This window comes from Ursus americanus, chromosome 1, assembly GCF_024610735.1.
Source record: "Ursus americanus isolate L20-20 chromosome 1, mUrsAme1.1.p, whole genome shotgun sequence".
Lineage (NCBI taxonomy): Eukaryota > Metazoa > Chordata > Mammalia > Carnivora > Ursidae > Ursus > Ursus americanus.
In genome coordinates this window covers 59,053,320-59,072,832 of record NC_142127.1, presented here as the reverse complement: position 1 = coordinate 59,072,832, position 19,513 = coordinate 59,053,320, and the positions used below count along the sequence as shown (strand labels likewise).

The window sequence follows — 19,513 nt, the reverse complement described above, 5'->3', positions numbered from 1 at the left end:
CACGACAAGGATGCCCACTCTTGCCATTATTATTTAAATTGTACTAGAAGTCCTTGCAACAGCAATCAGGCAACAAAAAGGGATAAAAGGTATCCAAATTGGCAAGGAAGAAGTCAAACTGTCTCTCTTCGCAGATGACATGATACTCTATATGGAAAACCCAAAAGACTCCACCCCCAAACTACTAGAACTTATAGAGCAATTCAGTAATGTGGCGGGATACAAAATCAATGCTCAGAAATCAGTTGCATTTCTATACACGAACAATGAGACTGAAGAAAGAGAAATTAGGGAATCCATTCCATTTACAGTACACCAAAAATCATACGTTATCTCAGAATTAACCAGATACGTAAAGGATCTATATTTTAGAAACTATAAATCACTCTTGAAAGACATTGAAGAAGACACAAAAGAAGGAAAAATATTCCATGCTCATGGATTGGAAGAATAAACATAGTTAAAATGTCTATGCTACCCAGAGCAATCTACATTTTCAATGCTATCCTGATCAAAATACCAATGACATTTTTCAAAGAACTGGAAAAAAACAGCCCTTAAATTTGTGTGGAACCAGAAAAGGCCCCGTATTGCCAAGGAATTGCTGAAAAGGAAAAACAAAGCTGGGGGCATCACACTGCCGGATTTCGAGCTATACTACAAAGCTGTGATCACAAAGACACCATGGTACTGGCACAAAAACAGACACATAGACCAATGGAACAGAATAGAGAACCCCGAAATGGACCCTCGGCTCTTTGGGCAACTAATCTTTGACAAAGCAAGAAAAAACATCCAGTGGAAAAAAGACAGTCTCTTCAATAAATGGTGCTGGGAAAATTGGACAGCTACATGCAAAAGAATGAAACTTGACCACTCTCTCACACCATACACAAAGATAAACTCCAAATGGATGAAAGACCTTGATGTAAGACAGAAATCCATCAAAATCCTAGAGGAGAACATAGGCAGCAACCTCTCTGACATCGGCCACAACAACTTTTTTGATGACACATCTCCAAAGGCAAGAGAAACAAAAGATAAAATGAACTTGTGGGGCTTCATCAAGATAAAAAGCTTCTGCACAGCCAAGGAAACAGTCAAGAAAACTAAGAGGCAGCCCACGGAATGGGAGAAGATATTTGCAAATGACACTACAGATAAAAGACTGGTATCCAAGATCTACAAAGAACTTTTCAAACTCAGTATGCAAGAAACAAATACATCATAAAATGGGCAGAAGATATGAACAGACACTTTTCCAATGAAGACATACAAATGGCTAACAGACACATGAAAAAATGTTCAAAATCATTAGCCATCAGGGAAATTCAAATCAAAACCACACTGAGATACCACCTTACGCCAGTAAGAATGGCAAAAATGGACAAGGCAGGAAACAACAAATGTTGGAGAGGATGTGGGGAATAGGGATCCCTCCTACATTGTTGGTGGGAATGCAAGTTGGTACAGCCACTCTGGAAAAGTGTGGAGGTCCCTTAAAAAGTTAAAAACTGAGCTGCCCTATGATCCAGCAATTGCACTACTGGCTATTTACCCCAAAGATACAGACGTAGTGAAGAGAAGGGCCATATGCACCCCAATGTTCATAGCAGCATTGTCCACAATAGCCAAATCATGGAAGGAGCCGAGATGCCCTTCAACAGATGACTGGATTAAGAAGATGTGGTCCATATATACAATGGAATATTACTCAGCCATCAAAAGGAATGATTTCTCAACATTTGCAGCAACATGGATGGGACTGGAGGAGATAGTGCTAAGCGAAATAAGTCAAGCAGAGAACGACAATTATCATATGGTTTCACTCATTTATGGAACATAAGAAGTAGGAAGATCGGTAGGAGAAGAAAGGGAAGAAGAAAGGGGGGTAAACAGAAGGGGGAATGAACCATGAGAGACTATGGACTCTGGGAAACAAACTGAGGGCTCCGGGGGGGGAGGGGATGGGATAGGCCGGTGATGGGTATTAAGAAAGGCACGTATTGCACGGTGCACTGGGTGTTATATGCAAGTAATGAATCATGGAACTTTACATCAAAAACCAGGGAGGTACTGTATGATGACTAACATATATAATAAAAAAGTATTCTTATTAAAAAAATGTGGTATATATACATTGGAATTTTAGTCATAAAACAGATGAGATCCTGCCATTTGTGACAATACAGATGGACCTACAAGGTATTATGCTAAGTGAAATAAATCAAAAAACAAACACCATATGATTTCACTTATACGTGAAATCTAAAAAACAAAACAGATGAATAAAACAAAAAGTAGAATCAGACATATAAGTACAAAGTGATGGTTCCCAGTGGGGAGGAACATGAGAGGAAAGGGCAAAAGGGGAAGGGAAGTGGGAGTGACCAGCTCCCAGTTATGGAATAAATGTCATGGGAATAAAAGATCCAGTAATAGAGAATACAGTCTGTGGCATTGTAACAGCATTGCATGGTGACAGATGGTAGCTACACGTGTGATGAACATAGCATACTCATAGTTGTTGAATCACTATGTTGTACACCTGAAACTAACGTAACACTGTGTCTCAACTATACTCAAACAAAACAAAAAATTTTTTTAACTCTGTAAGGATGCACTCTAACATTCAAGATAAAAAAGTGAAGACAATTTGTTTTTGGTTAAAGTGTTTCTGTATAATTCCATATCAAAATCAGTTAATAGTAATTTTTAAATAAGAGTTTCATAAATTATGTAAGTAACTTACTGTAAGATATTAAACCAAACATACTATTTTATGTATAACTAATTCACATTAAATAGAAACATGTGCAAGACTCAACGTTCACTTTCCATTACAAGACACACAGATCTGTGGAAAAAAGTTAATCTGTACATTACCAGTAAAGTGTATAATTTAGGAGTTTATCAGCTGTTCCCTGGCAATGTTTAGGAAGTCTGATCACCAGATCACTCTAAGTGGCTGAAATAATTGCCACACTGACTTAGACTACCAACTGGTAATAATTTAGGTAAAATTTTAATAAACTTAGTGAAGACTCTAACAGAAATAGGGTTATTTCATTAGCTATAAATAAGTAATGAGATGGGTATTTACATATAAAAGATAAAGCAATGGTTAGACAAAATAGGACTAATCATAAGTCTTAAATAAAACTGTGATATACAACAAATCTGAATGGCATTTAAACGGACACAAAACTGTTCACAGTGAAAAAATGTCTATTTGGTACTTTGTTTTCATACAGCACTCCTAACATATTTACAGTTTCCACTGCTGTTGAGTAAAATTAGAAATATTCTTAATTCTGTGTTATTGAAGCTCAACGTTTTTACAAAACCCAGCAACGCAGAATAAAACAAGTGTATTTCAGAATGCAACTTTCAGCTTCTAAATTCTACACTTATAGTAATGTCCATTAATAGCCACACAACTACAGCTAATAACTTGTTAGCCTGGAAAAATGTAAAAACAGGATGAGGTCACAAAGACAGGAGGTAACAGAGATCAAAGAGTTAAGAACATAAATTACTAAGAGAAAACTAAATGTACAAGTATAGGGTATAAGGTCAATAAGAAAACACTGGAACAACTTTAATGCTAACAGGTTTATTTCCTTTAAGCAAAAAGCAGCAGCACAAGCATAGGCTTTAAGATGAACTTTAGTTGAGTCCTGTCTCTGGTACTGTGTTGGTCAGAAAAGGTTATGCTATAGTAAACAAATGATTCCAATTATGTCATGGGCTGACAATAAAGGTTTATTTCTACCATCTATTACATGTCTATATTGAGTTGGCTGTAACTTTCCTTTGTATCATTTCACCACTGACCCCTGGCTGGTGGAGCAGGCTCTATTTTCAACAATGCTATTTCTCCTGACAGCAAAATGGTAAACCACATGTTGGCTCTTAAAGCTTCTGCCCAGAAGTGACATACATTACTTCTGTTCACGTTCACTGGCCAAAGCAAGTCACGTGGTCATGCCTGAGTTCTACAGAGTGGGATGTATAATTCTCCATCACAGAAAAGCACCCAAGGAGAAACAATCAACATGGATGAATATAGTAAAATATACCACAAATACCTATTAGCTGAACTTAGGCATATAATTTTTTTTTCCTGAAATGCCATTTGTAATTTGTGGGGAAAAAAAACTAATATCAATATTGATGTTTGTTGTGAAAATTAAATATGATAAATATTAACTGCCTGGAATAGGAACTGATGCTCATAAATTACAGCAATGTTTTATTATTCTCTTCCAATTACCTACAAAACATTCTTATAATATGATCACATATTATTTGACAGAACTTAGTTATAATAACTCACAAAGACGCAGCACAGCACTTGCTGGCAGACACTATGGTTGTGTAACCAACAACTCCATCAAACTGCACGTTAAAAAAAATCTGCCAAAATTTTTGTCCCTCAGAATGAAGCCTTTTAAGAGGAGGTTTATTTATTCATTGATTCATTTTAGTTATTGAGAAATAATTCATGTGAATATTCAATGTGAATATTATGGGAAAAAATTACAAAATTCAGGATTTTGGTTAAAGGAAGTTTGTGTCATTATTCCCAATGGTAGAATGTCATCTTTCTTGGCCCAAGGAAAAGAGTTTCAAAAAAAGTCTGAATCAATGGGAAGCAATCCAGTAGAGCCCATATTCCTGAGATGCCCCAAAACCTAAGGATCCAGTTATTTTATTTATTTATTTATTTATTTATTTATTTATTTATTTATTTATTCATTCATTCATTCATTCATTCATTCATTCATTCATTCAACAGAGACAGAAACAGCCAGCGAGAGAGGGAACACAAGCAGGGGGAGTGGGAGAGGAAGAAGCAGGCTCATAGCGGAAGAGCCTGATATGGGGCTCGATCCCGGATCACCGGGATCATGCCCTGAGCCGAAGGCAGACGCTTAACCGCTGTGCCACCCAGGCACCCCAAGGATCCAGTTATTGCACACACTCCCGCAAACATGGCCCAGAATGTTCAGAAATTCACGCTATCTGGGCTGTGCTTTGCATCATTTCAACACTGAATGGGAAGTTTTGTTAGATGCCCTTACATCTTGTATTAACTAGATAAGTACGTCTGGTTCATAATTACAAGACCCTGAAATTAACATTAACTACTCTCCAAAGAAGAGTTTTCTGACAAAGTCTAATTGAACAAAATCCTAGATTTCACTTTGGTAGGAGATGATGGGGATTAAAAAAAAAAAAGAAAAGAAACAAAAGAGGCAGAGGTGCTGTGAGCACCTTTGTGATTTCTTGAGCTTGTCTTCAAAAGGATGCCTGTATTATGTAGTTACTATTCAGAATGACTAGTAAAAGTGAGACATGTGCTCTGCCTTGCAGATACTGTCTAGAATTTGCTTATAATGACTGATATATTTTTCTGTGACATATAAAAAGACAGTATGCACCATGTTTAATGGAAAGGATGAGAACATTAAGTGGAGTTTATTAATCACATTTTCTCTTCTGTACCATAAACATTCTAGAGGTCATTCCTGATAAAAATGAACTACGTAATTTGGACTAACTCTCTCACTACAACTGCAAAATTGGACAAAATTTAAAACTTCTGTTGAAAGCATCAATTACCAACACAGTAAAGAATTAGGGGGCTAAAGCATGGGAAGAGGTGGAAATCCCAGAGCCAGCATTTTCGAGAAAAGGTAGTTGATTGGCAAGAAACTGAGCAGAGCTTTCAATATATTCATGAGGCTAGAGGGACAAAAATGGAGTACAGGGCACATCTAAGAAAAAGGATCCTCTAAATAAAGACGAACTCCAAAGTGACCAGTCCTCTCAAAGTCCAAAGCTCAGCTTTTGAATCATTTCAGTCTGTTTGGATAAAACTGATCTGAGGTTGTTAGTGACCCCAGCTAAAGAAAGCATAACTCCTCTCTGGAGAAAGAAAACATACATAACTTTAAAATATCTTTGTAATTATATGTATAATTACTTATACAAGAAACAGGACTAAGTAACCCAAACCAATAGAAATAACTGGTAATAGAGACCCACAACCAAGTAGGCTAATGTGATATTTACACAAGTACAAACTGATACTATCCTCCTTCTGCTTCTTCAATTAAAACATCAGGATCAGTTTGTTTCAGCCCAGTAATAGAAGAGTATCGTCAGAGATCAGATGCCAGTGGCAACTATGCACTGAACTTATCAGTATTAGTTTATTACTTATGAAAAATTATCTCTAAGGTTTTGTGGCTGTATTTTTAACTACTCTTCGGAGTTGTACATGAACTATTAGTAGTTCTTAACTGTTCCATAGTGACACATCTGAAAAAGTTTGAACCCATATATGCAATATAACCATCAGGAAAGTCTCTCATCCTGGTCAACTCATTAATTGGTCAGCTAGCACGTTTTGTTCAGTTCCTCCAATTCCATCTCTGATTCCAGTTTTCTGCCCTACTGGCCCATAAAACACTCACTGGCAGACTAGCAGATGAGAGATAATAATAGCCATACAGGAAAGCTACAGGTTCATATAACCACATGCAGTAAAGTTATGATTCTGCCAGCTTGTGATATGATAAGCAGTTCTGTCTACCAACAACCCAAAAATAATCAAATTTTCTTCAATTTTCTTTGTACAGAAGACATGTCTTTTTTTTCAGTTTACTCAGAACTTGTCCAAGTGTTCATGTATAAGACTACTGACAAAGTGATGTACAGAATATCTACTTCGTAGGCCTAAGCTTACCAACAGGATGTAGAACATACGAATAAATGCAATTCTTGGTCAGAAGAAACTGTTCAAAATCAAGTGACTGTAACACATCTTTGATGATGATAATATGTGAGAAGCACTATATGCATTATTTTTTGCAGCTAGTATGCTATTTTTGTTTTCTAAATTAAATGAGATTATAATAGAACAAAATAGAGATTTGAGGTAAAATATATTGATTTGAAATTCAAAAGAAAAATAAACCTATTTTATTATAACTGTACAACTTTTGGAAGTATAAGAATCTAATCCAATAGTCAAAATTTTCTAAAATGCAATGGAAAATTACAATAGGACTGTTATTTTTATATCCATTTGCACATAAATCAAAGTCAAAATAAATCTGCTTCCAAAATAACCACAGTTACCCAAAATTCTGAAATCCAAAAGCTCCAAAGCTGGGCGTTTATGTGCAAGTTTGCAGCAAGATCTCCTGGCATCCAAACCTGTCCTGAACTTACCTGGGGCTACGTATTATTTTTACCTTTTTTTTTTTTGGTATACATACTTAGATATTTCTCTGCAGAAATATTAATGTTTTAGAAAAAAGTATACTGCCCCACATTCTGCGAAGAACATTGTTTAATCCATAGTGTATACTGTGAAAATTATTATAAAAAGAAACTTCACTACAGTTGGAGGCTGGAATGAGGAGCCACACCTCTCAGCATCAATTAGAGTAAGAACAGTCAATTACAAACCCCAACAGAATCATCATCAACAGAAAAGAATGATCAATTACAGGCTGTGGATCAGCCAATTAGAAACTGTCATCACCCTGAACTCTTGCTTTCCTCCAACAAATTTTCATTCAGAATGACCCTTCCCAATTTCCCCTTTCTTCCCCATAAAATAACATTCCTCTCGGCTGTTTGTTGGACTTGCCTATGTTTTTGCCTTAGCTTGCATGTCCCAAACTGTAAGTCCCTGCATTCCTGAATAAACCCATTCTTTTCCTGGTAAAATATTTTATTCTTAGGTTGACATTATTTGGTGATCAGACATGGGCTCCAGACAGAATCCCTAACAACTATGAGACAGGTAAGCAAACAGGGCTGGTACCCACAAAGCCAACTAAGCTTACTGCTTCCTTACAACCCTGTAAGTTGAGGTTAAGTTTTTTTTCCTGGATTTTGAGTTCTGTTCTCTGTGTTTTGAGCTCTCCAGGCTTTGTTCAGGATCAGTTTTAAGGCTTTCTCCTTCTTCTTGAGAGTACTCGTTTGGCCTTTGGTCCAACTGCTCTTTGGAACCAGCCTATTTCTGTTGGAACTGTGGTGGTCTTTGATTCAACTCCTTTTCTGGGACCAGACCGTTTCTATAGGAACTGTTCCTGTTTGGACTATGCTGGCTTTTAGTCTGATTCCCTCTGGAACCAGGCTGTTCCTATTGGAATTGTGCTGTTTAGGAATTTTCTTCTTGCTTTAAGAAAAAACCTCTAAGAAATGGTGTACCAGTCATCAAAATGCTTTGAGGGTGCCTCCACTTCTACGACCTCAGCCAGTTTTAGTTTAAAAACTATGGTCCTTCCTCATGCATATTTCTAACTAAATGGACCCACTTAACTAAATGTAATTTTAGAACTTCAGTGATCATTATGGTGAACTTTTGATCTCCCCAAACTTACTTTCCTCAAAGCTGAATTGGATAGCCATGACTCTACAACTGTCAAAACTGAATGGGATGCCTGTATTGCTTGGTATTTTGAAGCATCCAACCTTTACCAGGAACCTAAAATTGTCTCTGCAAAATATAATTTTTACACTAAATGAGGCAAGCAATTTAAAAAGACAAAAAGGCTTCCAAGGGCTCCTTTCTCTCTCCCATATCTTGTCTCAGGATGTGTGCGGCCCCTCACGCTCAGGCCCCACCTCCACGGCCACCATCCTCCTTCCCTTCTGCACCACCTCCACCTCCTCTATGCCCTCGGTTTCCTCTTTTTAATTCTATCACTGAACTTCTCTGTTCCTTAGAACCTCTCCCTGCTCTCACCTCTCCTGACCCTATTAAAACCTGCCCCCCTTAGAGACTTCTGAGGATCCAAATAAACCCCAAATTTCTAAGGTTCCCTGGACTAAGGCTGAATTACAAGCCACAGAGTTTCCTAAAGTGAGTGAGGACCCCCATAGGTCTGCTAAAGATTTTAGCAGTTATTCAAACGTACCAACCTCAGATATATATAAGCTAGTCTACATGCTTGTTCATGAAGGCCAGGCCAAACACTGGATGAAACCAGCCCAGTGGGAACATCCTGAAAGGGATTCTGAGAAACAGACCCCTAACTTTTGGCAAGATGTTAGAACACTTGGCTGGAAACCTCCACTGAGCAATTACAGTAGCCTTTCCCAAGCCTGTCGACTGGAACAAAATTCAGGCTTGCATACAAAAAGCCTGATGATCCTGTTCATGATAATTACAATCCACTTAAAATTATCTTTAAAGAAAATTCTAATCTTTCTGTGCATGATGAATCCACACAGGTAGCATTTAACTTTATGTTTATTAACAGGCTGAAGTGGGGTCTTTCTCTTTCAGTTAAAAGAACCAAGATAAAATGGGAAACTATGTCCATTCCAGATTAAATGTGGCAAACCAGCTTGCTCACGTGAGTCACCTGAAAGACAAACCACTAAAATTCTCAATTTTCAACTCCAGCAAATGAAAGCCCCTAAGCAAAACCAAAACCTCCTAGTTTCTGCTATTGTTGCAAAGAGCCAGGACATGGAAAAAAAGACTGTTACCCTCATAAGTGCTTCAGATGTCTTCAGCCCTCCAGCCACCTTTCCAATGCCCTCCTCATTCCTAGTGACGGGGCTCTAAGGAACTAGCAGGAGTCTTCCCAATCGTCCCACTTAGATAGCTTGGAGAAACCACTTTCCAGATTGGGAATGAATTTTTTCCTGTCCTTGACACCAGAGCTACAGTCTTGGTGCTCAACCTCACTGCTATGAAGTAAACCTGCCGCAGAGTACTAAAACCGTTCAAACAGGGGGGTTCTCTAATCAACCTCAAAGGTTCCTATCGATGAATCTATTCCCTTTTATCTAGGCCCTTTAAGAAATATGCATCTATTTCTCCTTAGTTCTGCCACCCCATTCATTTACCAGCTTGAGATTTCTTAGAAAAATATTATGCCAGAATTCCTTTCTCCCAAAAGAGGGAAATAATTTTACAATTTGACAGTGAAAATTAAAATTAAAACCAGGTGAATTAATTGACCCTTTGACATCTTTTATTTGCTCTGACAGTACCATAGCTGAGTCTGGGGATGATGATAATTTGTCCTTATTGGATCAGCTACTATCTTCTTTATGGGCAAGATCTTCAACTGATATTGGCAGAATCCACCGTGCATCTCCCATCAAGATTCAAATATATCCCTCAGGGGGCGCCTGGGTGGCACAGCGGTTAAGCATCTGCCTTCGGCTCCGGGCGTGATCCCGGCGTTATGGGATCGAGCCCCACATCAGGCTCCTCTGCTATGAGCCTGCTTCTTCCTCTCCCACTCCCCCTGCTTGTGTTCCCTCTCTCGCTGGCTGTCTCTATCTCTGTCAAATAAATAAATAAAATCTTTAAAAAATATATATATATGTCCCTCAGAAGCTCTCCCCAGAATTAATGAATACCCTATAAACAAAGAAGCCCTTCAGGGCTCATTATTCCCTGCACTAGTGTCTATAACACACTTATTTTACCTGTGAGAAAACCTAAATAACTGAAGATGGGAGGTTTGCTCAAGACCTGCAAGCGATAAATAACATTGTTATCACTTGCCACCCTGTTGTTCCTAACCCCATATGCTATTGATCTCCATTCCCACAAGAGCACATTTTTCACTATGACTCATCTATGCAGCACACTTTTAGTTCTCCAGGTGATAAGGCCAGCCAATTTATTTTTGCTTTCACTCTGGAAGAACAGAAATACACCTGAACAGTAATGTTCTAGGGTATCATTGAGAGTCCTTCTTACTTTTTCCAAACCTTAAAAGCTGATTTGGATGATACAAAGTTTTCTGCAGGCTCTATTTTGTTACAAATAGTACATTATTTGCTTCTCTGCTGCCCTCCTCAAAACTCTTAATAGGAAGACAACATCTGCCCCTTAAAACTTTTGGACTTAAAGGGACATAAAGTCTACAAAGAAAAACTGCAGTTTGCTCAAATTTAGGTTCTATAACCAATCTTAGAACAAGGGCTCCATTTGGATTGAACGTCCACCCCCGCCCCCCCAATCTAAAACTAATCTCTAATTACAAGGTTTTCTTGGACTGAGCAGACACTGCTGAAAGTGGATTCCAAACTTCTTTTTTCTAACTCAACCTCTATATGCTTCACTAAAAAAAGGACAAACCTGACCCTATTATTTGGAAAGATTGGATAGATACAGCTTTTGTAACTTAAAAAAAAAAAAAAAAACAACTAATAAAGCCCCCTGCTTTTGGACATCCAACTTCCCTTTTTCTTCCTTGTATGTGAGAGAGAAGGGAAGGCTTTGTCTACATTTCCCAAACCTCTGCAACAGGGGGAAACCTCATCTTTTGATTATGGCCTTTTGGAAACAGCCTCATCATGATCCTGTGATCAAATTAATTTTTTGTTTTCTTCTGAAGGATCAGAAGGTTCAGAATTCACAAGTCTTTCTTTCATCTGATGTATTATCTGACTCTGGAACTCTTATCCAAATTCATGGTCCCTGAATTTGCAACCTTACAAGCTGTATTGTTAGATAACATTTGTTTCCGAACAGTTCTTTTGAGATAACAATACTGTTTATAAAAACATCTTTGAGGTTTTGCTATTTTTTTTGCAACAAATTCATTAGCTATTGCTTCATATTTATACTCGCACTGTATCTCCCAAATGCACTTGGTGAATTCAGTGTGCTCTTGCAGTATGGCTTTCATGGCCACTCTAACCAGGGACTTCCAGGAGACATCCATAACTCTGGGTTTGTTTCTGGTGGGAGAACATTTCTCCCCTAAGTTGGAGTAAGTGCCAGTAAATATTTTCAGTTAGTTAGTTTCTGATCTAGGGTCTTGGTTTAGAACTATCATAAAATTTGGAGTTATGTTACTTCTTCTGTTTTGCATAATATATTTTAAGTTTTGTGCTTTGTTGCCTGTCAAACTTCTGTAAAAATCATGTACCCAGTAAAGAGATGATCTCCAATGCTTACAATCTTGATAAATATGAACTATACACGAGAAGTGCCTAAGAGCTCTCCTGCCTAACCTTCCTTGTTATTCAAATATGGCCATAAGTGGTTTCTAACTGCTATGTACTTTCCTCGAAGTAGGATGTGAGGACCAGAAAATGTCCTTCCTGGCACTGAGAACAAAAGCATTAAATATGGAAAACCTGACTCTTGATCAGAGATGCTTTCAGAAAAAGATCTCTTTTTTTCCCCCCAAAGATTTTATTTATTTATTTGACAGAGAGAGAGACAGCCAGCGAGAGAGGGAACACAGGCAGGGGGAGTGGGAGAGGAAGAAGCAGGCTCCCAGCAGAGGAGCCAGATGTGGGGTTCAAGCCCAGGTCTCTGGGATCACGCCCTGAGTCGAAGGCAGACGCTTAACGACTGAGCCACCCAGGCGCCCCTCAGAAAAATATCTTGACCAAAAGGGGGAAATGTGAAAATTTAATAAAGGAAAACCTCATTAAAGTAGACTTGGGAAGCTGGAAGGGGAGCCATCTCACTCAAAGTCAATTACAGAAAGAACTATCAACTGAAGACCCTAACAGAAGAATCATCAACAGGAAAAAATGATCAATTACAGGCCCCAACAGGAAAAGATGTACATTGAATTTCTACAAGAAATTGACGATCCCTGCAAATCAGCTAATGAGAAACTGTTATCACTTTGATTTCTTACTTTTCTCTAACCGGACTTTCATTCAAGACAACCCTTCCCAACTTCCTTCTTCATAAAATAAATTCCTTTTATTTGGGGGACTTACCTATGGTTTTACCATAGCTTGCATGTCCTGAATTACAATTTTCTGCTATTCCTGAATAAACCCATTTGCTGGTAAAATAACTATTTTATTTTAAGAGTTAAAAATACTACATTACCATGTTAAAATCCAAAAAAATTTCTAAATTCCAAATACATCTGTCCTTAAGAGTTTCAGGTAAAAGAATGGTCTTGGACTAGCTTTGGAAAATCATACAATCATGAACTTACCAAATTCTCTTCTATCCAATGTTATGATTTCAGGATCATCATCATAAATACCTAATTTAAAAATAAAAATTATAAATTAATGGTTCATCATAAAAATAAATTAACACATTAAAATAGGTTACTATCTCTTGTTTTATCATCAAAAATCAGATTACTATATCTCAAAGTTGAAGAATGTGCAACAAACAAAAACAGAGAGTAAGTAATACCACTGATGATGCATCTAAAGAGTGATAAAGAACAAAAAAATCCGTTTCCTGATAGGGACTGTCATAGTTGTGTATAGGAGTTCCTAATATTCCCATAATTTAATCTCCACAGAAAACTTCTATTATTATTTTTTGTTTACTTTGCAATAATTATAAACTCACAGGAAGTTATAAAAATAGCAGACTTCTATGTACCCTTCACTCAGCTTTCCCTAATGGTGACTTATGTAGTTTTAATAAAATATCAAAACTAGGAAACTGACGCTGATATGTTACTGTTAACTAGGCTACAGACCTCACTCCCTTCTCAGATTATACAGTTTTTTAAATAAATGGTATCACTAAAATATTTTAACAGTCTTTGAATATTTACAGAAGTAGAGACCAACTTATTTAGTAAACATCAATTTTATTTATCATTATTAAAACCAATGTGAGAAAATTTCTTGTTATTATATAAAATACTAAAATAATACTAGTGATGGCTATAGACCAGGTATTAGTAAACCTTTTCTGCAGAGGCCAGTTAAATAGGACTTGTGGGACACATGGTTTCTTTTCTTTTCTGTTTTGTTTTTTTTTTTAAAGATTTTATTTATTTAACAGAGAGAGACACAGCGAGAGAGGGAACACAAGGAGGGGGAGTGGGAGAGGGAGAAGCAGGCCTCCCACCAAGCAGGGAGCCTGATGTGGGGCTAGATCCCAGGACCCTGGGACCATGACCCGAGCCTAAGGCAGACGGTTAATGACTGAGCCACCCAGGCGCCCCGGACACATGGTTTCTGTCATAACTATTCAACTCTGGCCCCTAAGTGAAAGAAGCCAAAGACAATATGTAAATAAATGAGTCTTAAATTTACTCTCGTAATTATCATAGTCTCATAATTCTATGATTAATAAAGCTCTATTTACAAAAAGAGGTGGCAGGCCAGATGTAGCCTGTGAAACACAGACTGCTGACACCTGATAGATGTTATTGCGTTGCACTGAATATACCTGAAAATATTATTTTGAAGGAAAAAAAAAAGTCAGTCTTGAGAAACAAATACTCCAATATGAAAATAAAGTATTTTATGTGGTCTACTACAAAAGCATACCTCACTTCTTAGACTGCATTTCAGGGTAATTAATAACAAGGAGAAATACTGAGTAAGTGAATGCTCCCTCTTGCCTTGACACCTGTGTTATACAGCCCTCCCCTCTATTTCTTTAACTTGCCTCCTCCCTCTGCTCTTCCCTCAGTTCTTATTTCTATGAACACATCAAACCATTATTAAAAAGGATTCCACATAAGAAGGAAGGCATTTAGGCTGAATTGGCTACTATTAAACTTAAAGGAAACTAGCTTTTCTTGGAAAATATGATGCTTTAAAAATACCAAAAGGCTTCAATATTTAACATCCAATGCAATTATTTTTTAATTAAATAACAGTTCTTATTTTAAAAGTATCTAAGAAGATTATGACCAAAACACCTTAACATCTGTACAGATAATATCTATATACTGACTTTCCTTTTGAATTTTGCTCCAATGTTACATTAAAAAAAAAGTCAAGGTGACATATATTAACTACATAAGCTTAGTAGTGAAAATTAATTTTCTAAATTTACTCAAATAAAAAACAACATTTCATACAGAGTATCATATCACCTTACCAAAATCATAACGATAATAATTCCAGCTTTCATACTGGCCTCCTTCTTGATTATCTGCAAGTCCCTTTTCTCCGTATTTGTCATACTTTTTCCGCAGATCTTCATCTTTGAGTACTTCATATGCTCTATTTATTTTTAAAAAATCACTATGTGCGTTTGGGTTATTCTATTAAAAATATTAGATATAACAGTTGTTTTAGGTACACGATCAAGTCACTTCAAAACCTATAATGAAATCTTGAGATTTCTGGGAGAATAGATAACAAAATGAAGAGGAGGAGTACAGTATGAAATGGGTTATCACGGGTTAAAATAAGAAAGTATTTCTAAAGAACTACAATCTTCCAAAAAAAAAGAATAAGGAAAGTAACAGAGAAATGAGAATTGATGCCTCCGAAGGCTGACAGATATGGTCTTACAGTATTTTATTCCTTCTAAGAAATGCAACTGAGAAAAACTAACAAAACCTTAGAGACATTTAATTTTGTAAATATTATGCTACCCCTAAAACAATTACAAAGGAATTTGTAGGTTATTTTTCTATTTGAGGCAAAACCAATATATTAACTAAAAACAACAACAAACCCCAAAACAAAAACCAAAAGGTATGTGCCCCAATCCATCAGATAATTAAATGAGACTAATATCAGGGTAAAACTCAAAACTGAATTAGAAATGTTCCTCATTTGTGACTGTTTCACAGAACTGGTTTTAAAAAAATGCTTTCATCTAAATAATAATTAGTTATAAAAGGACTACCATCTTTCCTATGGAAACTTAAAAAATCATATTCTGAAATCTCAAAGAAAATTATGAAAAAAAAATTCTAAATAGAGCAAAGATCCCAGGAAAGATAATCAACTAACAAGAGTTCTACTGCTGAGCTTTATGCAATCAAAATAACATAACTCTATTTAAAAAATTCTACATAGAAAATAGCAAACCTTTCTTCTTGAAGAGTCAAATCTCATTAAAAAGTTAAATTATAAAAAATTAAGTATTAAAATATTTAAGTTTTGAAAAATGACATTATTGAGTACATATCAAATATTTGTGACTGGAATTAACTGAATTTGGCTGCTCTTAAGTTTTAATTAATAATAATTTCTGACTCTGGTCTGGGATTTGTATGTGGGAGAAAACAGTGAAAGTTGAAGTATGTTATTATTAGCTATTACTGCCATTTTTAGCAAGAACCTTCCAAGTTCTAAGGAAATAATTTTTCTGTTACAGTTATAAAATAGTTGATCTTAATTTTTTTTTTTTTAAGATTTTATTTATTTGTTAGAGAGAGAGCACACAAGCAGAGGGGAGCAGCAGGCAGAGGGAGAAGCAGACTCCCCGCTGAGCAGGGAGCCCGATGAAGGACTCGATCCCAGAACCCTGGGATCATGACCTCAGCTGAAGGCAGATGCTCAACCGACTGAGTCCACCCAGGTGCCCCTGATCCTAACTTACTTTATTAAAAAAACTACTTAAACTACTCACTCCACAACATTATTGTCAGCTTTGGAATTAATACCTGTAAAGGAACTGCTGTAAATCAGTTTTCAAATTAAGAGGGAACTGAATTTTTGGTATCAACATTCCTTCGCACTGTTCTCAACTATAATATTTTGCTGCTTCCTAGTATAGAAACTGAATTGTGATTTTTGACATGTGATTTTTCTTAAAGCTTATTTAGAATTTAAATATGTATCAAAACTTTACTAAAATACATTAATTAGAGATATTTAAAAAGAAAATTCTACCTACCGGGTTTTTATCAGGATGCAGCTTCAGTGCCAATTTCTTGAAAGCTTGTCTTATTTCTCTACTGCTTGCGGTTTTGGATACTCCAAGTAAACTGTAAAAATCCTGATCTGTGCCCACTAAAATGGCCATATACATTATTAGAAAACAGAGAATGACCCTTTTCAAGTCTCTGACATAGTCATTCTTATTTAACCAGACTCCCATTCTTTTTCTTCTACAAGTTCTGATTTAAGTGAACACTAAGATACACCGCTGCTTCCAGTTGATACGATACGGAAGTCTGAGAACTTCTGCTCACATTACTCCAAGACTGAGTCAAGCATCATGAAACTGTCTCCCAAAATGTCAATCTGAAGAGAGGAAACCAGGTAGTTAAAAATACATTTAAAAAAAAATAGCACTAACACTATTAAATAACACAGCCAATAATACAATCTCCGTTCAATGGCAAATCACAGTGAGTGCCCAGGCTCTATTCTTTGGGAGCCCCTTCACTGCTTCCATATCCAATTTGTGAAACCACTCAAGACAAGAGATAAAAGGTAAAAAGGTAAGTCATATAGTTGTAGCTAGTCAGAACACTTTATTTTTTTTATTTTTTATTTTTTTATTTTTTAAAGATTTTATTTATTTATGTGACAGAGAGACAGCCAGCGAGAGAGGGAACACAGCAGGGGGAGTGGGAGAGGAAGAAGCAGGCTCATAGCGGAGGAGCCCGATGTGGGACTCCATCCCAGTACGCCGGGATCACGCCCTGAGCCGAAGGCAGACGCTTTAACGACTGCGCTACCCAGGCGCCCCTAGTCAGAACACTTTAAAAACAAACTAATTCAACGATTTGCTCTGATCAGAACCAGAACACAAGCTTGGGAAAAAGCTGTTTCCTTCCCTATCTAGCTTCAGCACTGCTCTTTTGTAATACCATTTCCTTTTTGACTACCTTTTTTTTTTGGCCACTTAAGGCTACACCGTTTTCATTTTAATCAGATTTCACTTATAGGAAATCTCCTTTGGAGGGACTAGAAAGAAGTACAGGGTCCTTTCAAAGGATATTTTTCACATAACTCTTCCAAGAATGGCATGAATTTATATTGTTATAAGAGACAACGTACTTGATATGGCCGGTTTTTTCTAAGTTTTCTCAAAAGGTGCTTACACTATATAGAGACTACTTTATATAAATAGCAGAATAATAACTACAAGTTAACAGTGTAATTTTATTGCAAAGTTTACGTTTGAGATAAATAGAAAAAAAACAGAAAAGGAGAAGGAATCAGTTATTTTGACATGCTCACCTGTATAGGGTAAATAATCTCCACTTCATCAGATCACAAAAGATCTCAAACTGCTTTGAAAAATCTAACCTTCTTAGCATTCTCAGTTTCTCTTCATTTAATTCTAAATGTCTGTTTCTAAAATTTTCTCCTTACCTGCGAATGGTCTTTGGCTCATTCCTAACTCTTCCTTTTCATGCAACCAAAGCATACCTTTGTAAAGTATAGTGATGAAGAGTAACAGATATCCAGACTAGAAAACAAGACTAGAGAGAAATAGAGAACATATTCTTAAACACCACTTTGGCACAAGTGGTGTTCCCCGCCTAGCGGTCGTTCTCAGCGTGGGTGTGGCTGACTTGATCTGTGCCGAGCTTTGGGGACAGGTGGAAGCTGCAGGTAAATGCAATAGGAAGGCTTTCTGGCTGCCATCACTCCAGAACGGGATGCGGGAGAGGGGAAAGATGGGAGACCTTACGTGAAAGAGACTATTAAGTGTTGCTGGTGTGTGAAGTCTCCGGCCGGACATGGGAGAAAGGAGCCTGAGTAACTGAGGCTTAAGTGAGAAATTGGAGTTAGAAACAGGGAACCGAGGTCGGAAGAAGGGTGACGATGTAGGTAATTGGAAAAAGATGGGGAGAGAGAACACAATGAACCGGCCACAGGGGCGGAGGGGAGGGGAAAGGAGACTGAAGTGCACAGGCATTTCTCTCTCCCTTCCTGGAGAGCCCAGGCCGCCGCCGGCTCCATAGAGCCCCGGGCCCCGGCCCATGCCCACCTCGGTGTAGCGGGGTCGCCTCCTGCAGCTACTCCCCCATCCTCAATTCCCGGCGGCGGACCCCACCCGACCGAGCGCAAGCTGTGCCCACGAGAACGTAGCACGCCCTCTCTGACCGCCGGGCCGCCGCGCTCAGGATGGGGGAGGACGAGCCGCACCAGCAGCAACGAGCGCCGCAGCTCCTGCCGGCTCCTCGCGCCCCGGTCCCCACGGCGAACGGGGCGGGGCCTGGCGCGGGGCACTGTGGGAAAGGCGTGGGGGACGCGGCCAGGGAGGACCTGCGGCAGGCTCTGCGGGCGCGGCGGCAGCAGGGTGGGGAGGGCGGTGTAGAAGTTTAGGTTGACGTGGCCGTCCGCGCGGAATCCGGCTCCGGCTCCGGCTCCGGCTCCAACCCCAAGCTGAGAAAGCCGCTCAACCCTAGAAGCCCGCACCCCCGCACTAAAGCGCCTGGCGCACGCGGCGAGCAGGACGTAAGACGATGGAGCCCGCCCCTTCCTGCTCCAGTTGCTATGGTGACGGGGAAACCCAGAGGGCACGTTTAGTCGTTCAATTTCCGTGTGGCCCAGTTCTTAAAGGGCAGGAAGAGTTACCGAGCATTTTTCTGGTTGGTGGGTGGGTGTGGCAGAGGAGGGGAAATTTTGTGGAAAAAGGGTAGTTTGGCTGAAGTGACACTGATTACAGTGTCAGGCTGAAGAGGAAACTTGAGAGAAATAATATTTGTGTGTGTGTGTGTGTGTGTGTGTGAGAACAAACATTTCAGCATTCTACACTATTGTCTGGTTGTGTGTGTAAACAAACATTTCAGCATTCTACAGTATTGTCTGGTTTCCTAGTTATCCAAAAGCTAGAAACTAGGGAGTTATCCATAATTCT

General features: G+C 38.2%; 1 protein-coding gene across 4 annotated transcripts in view; it reads right to left on the bottom strand.

The window, feature by feature from the left end:
* The window catches only part of DNAJC10 (DnaJ heat shock protein family (Hsp40) member C10), a 60,799-nt gene extending 41,759 nt beyond the window's left edge, over positions 1-19,040 (bottom strand). Inside the window, exons 1-5 of one of the 4 annotated variants that reach the window (XM_087861899.1) lie at positions 18,641-19,038; positions 18,019-18,128; positions 16,589-16,938; positions 14,834-14,999; positions 12,969-13,019 (exon numbers count right to left, since the gene is read on the bottom strand). In XM_087861899.1, coding sequence (XP_087718025.1) covers positions 12,969-13,019; positions 14,834-14,999; positions 16,589-16,792 — 421 coding nt within the window. In that variant the 5' untranslated portion in view covers positions 16,793-16,938; positions 18,019-18,128; positions 18,641-19,038. Of the gene's footprint in view, positions 1-12,968; positions 13,020-14,833; positions 15,000-16,588; positions 16,939-17,883; positions 18,129-18,640 lie in introns of those variants that run through there. The other 3 variants (XM_045806263.2, XM_045806261.2, XM_045806262.2) reach the window with 3 other exon arrangements.
* Between the last annotated feature and the right edge of the window lie 473 nt (positions 19,041-19,513).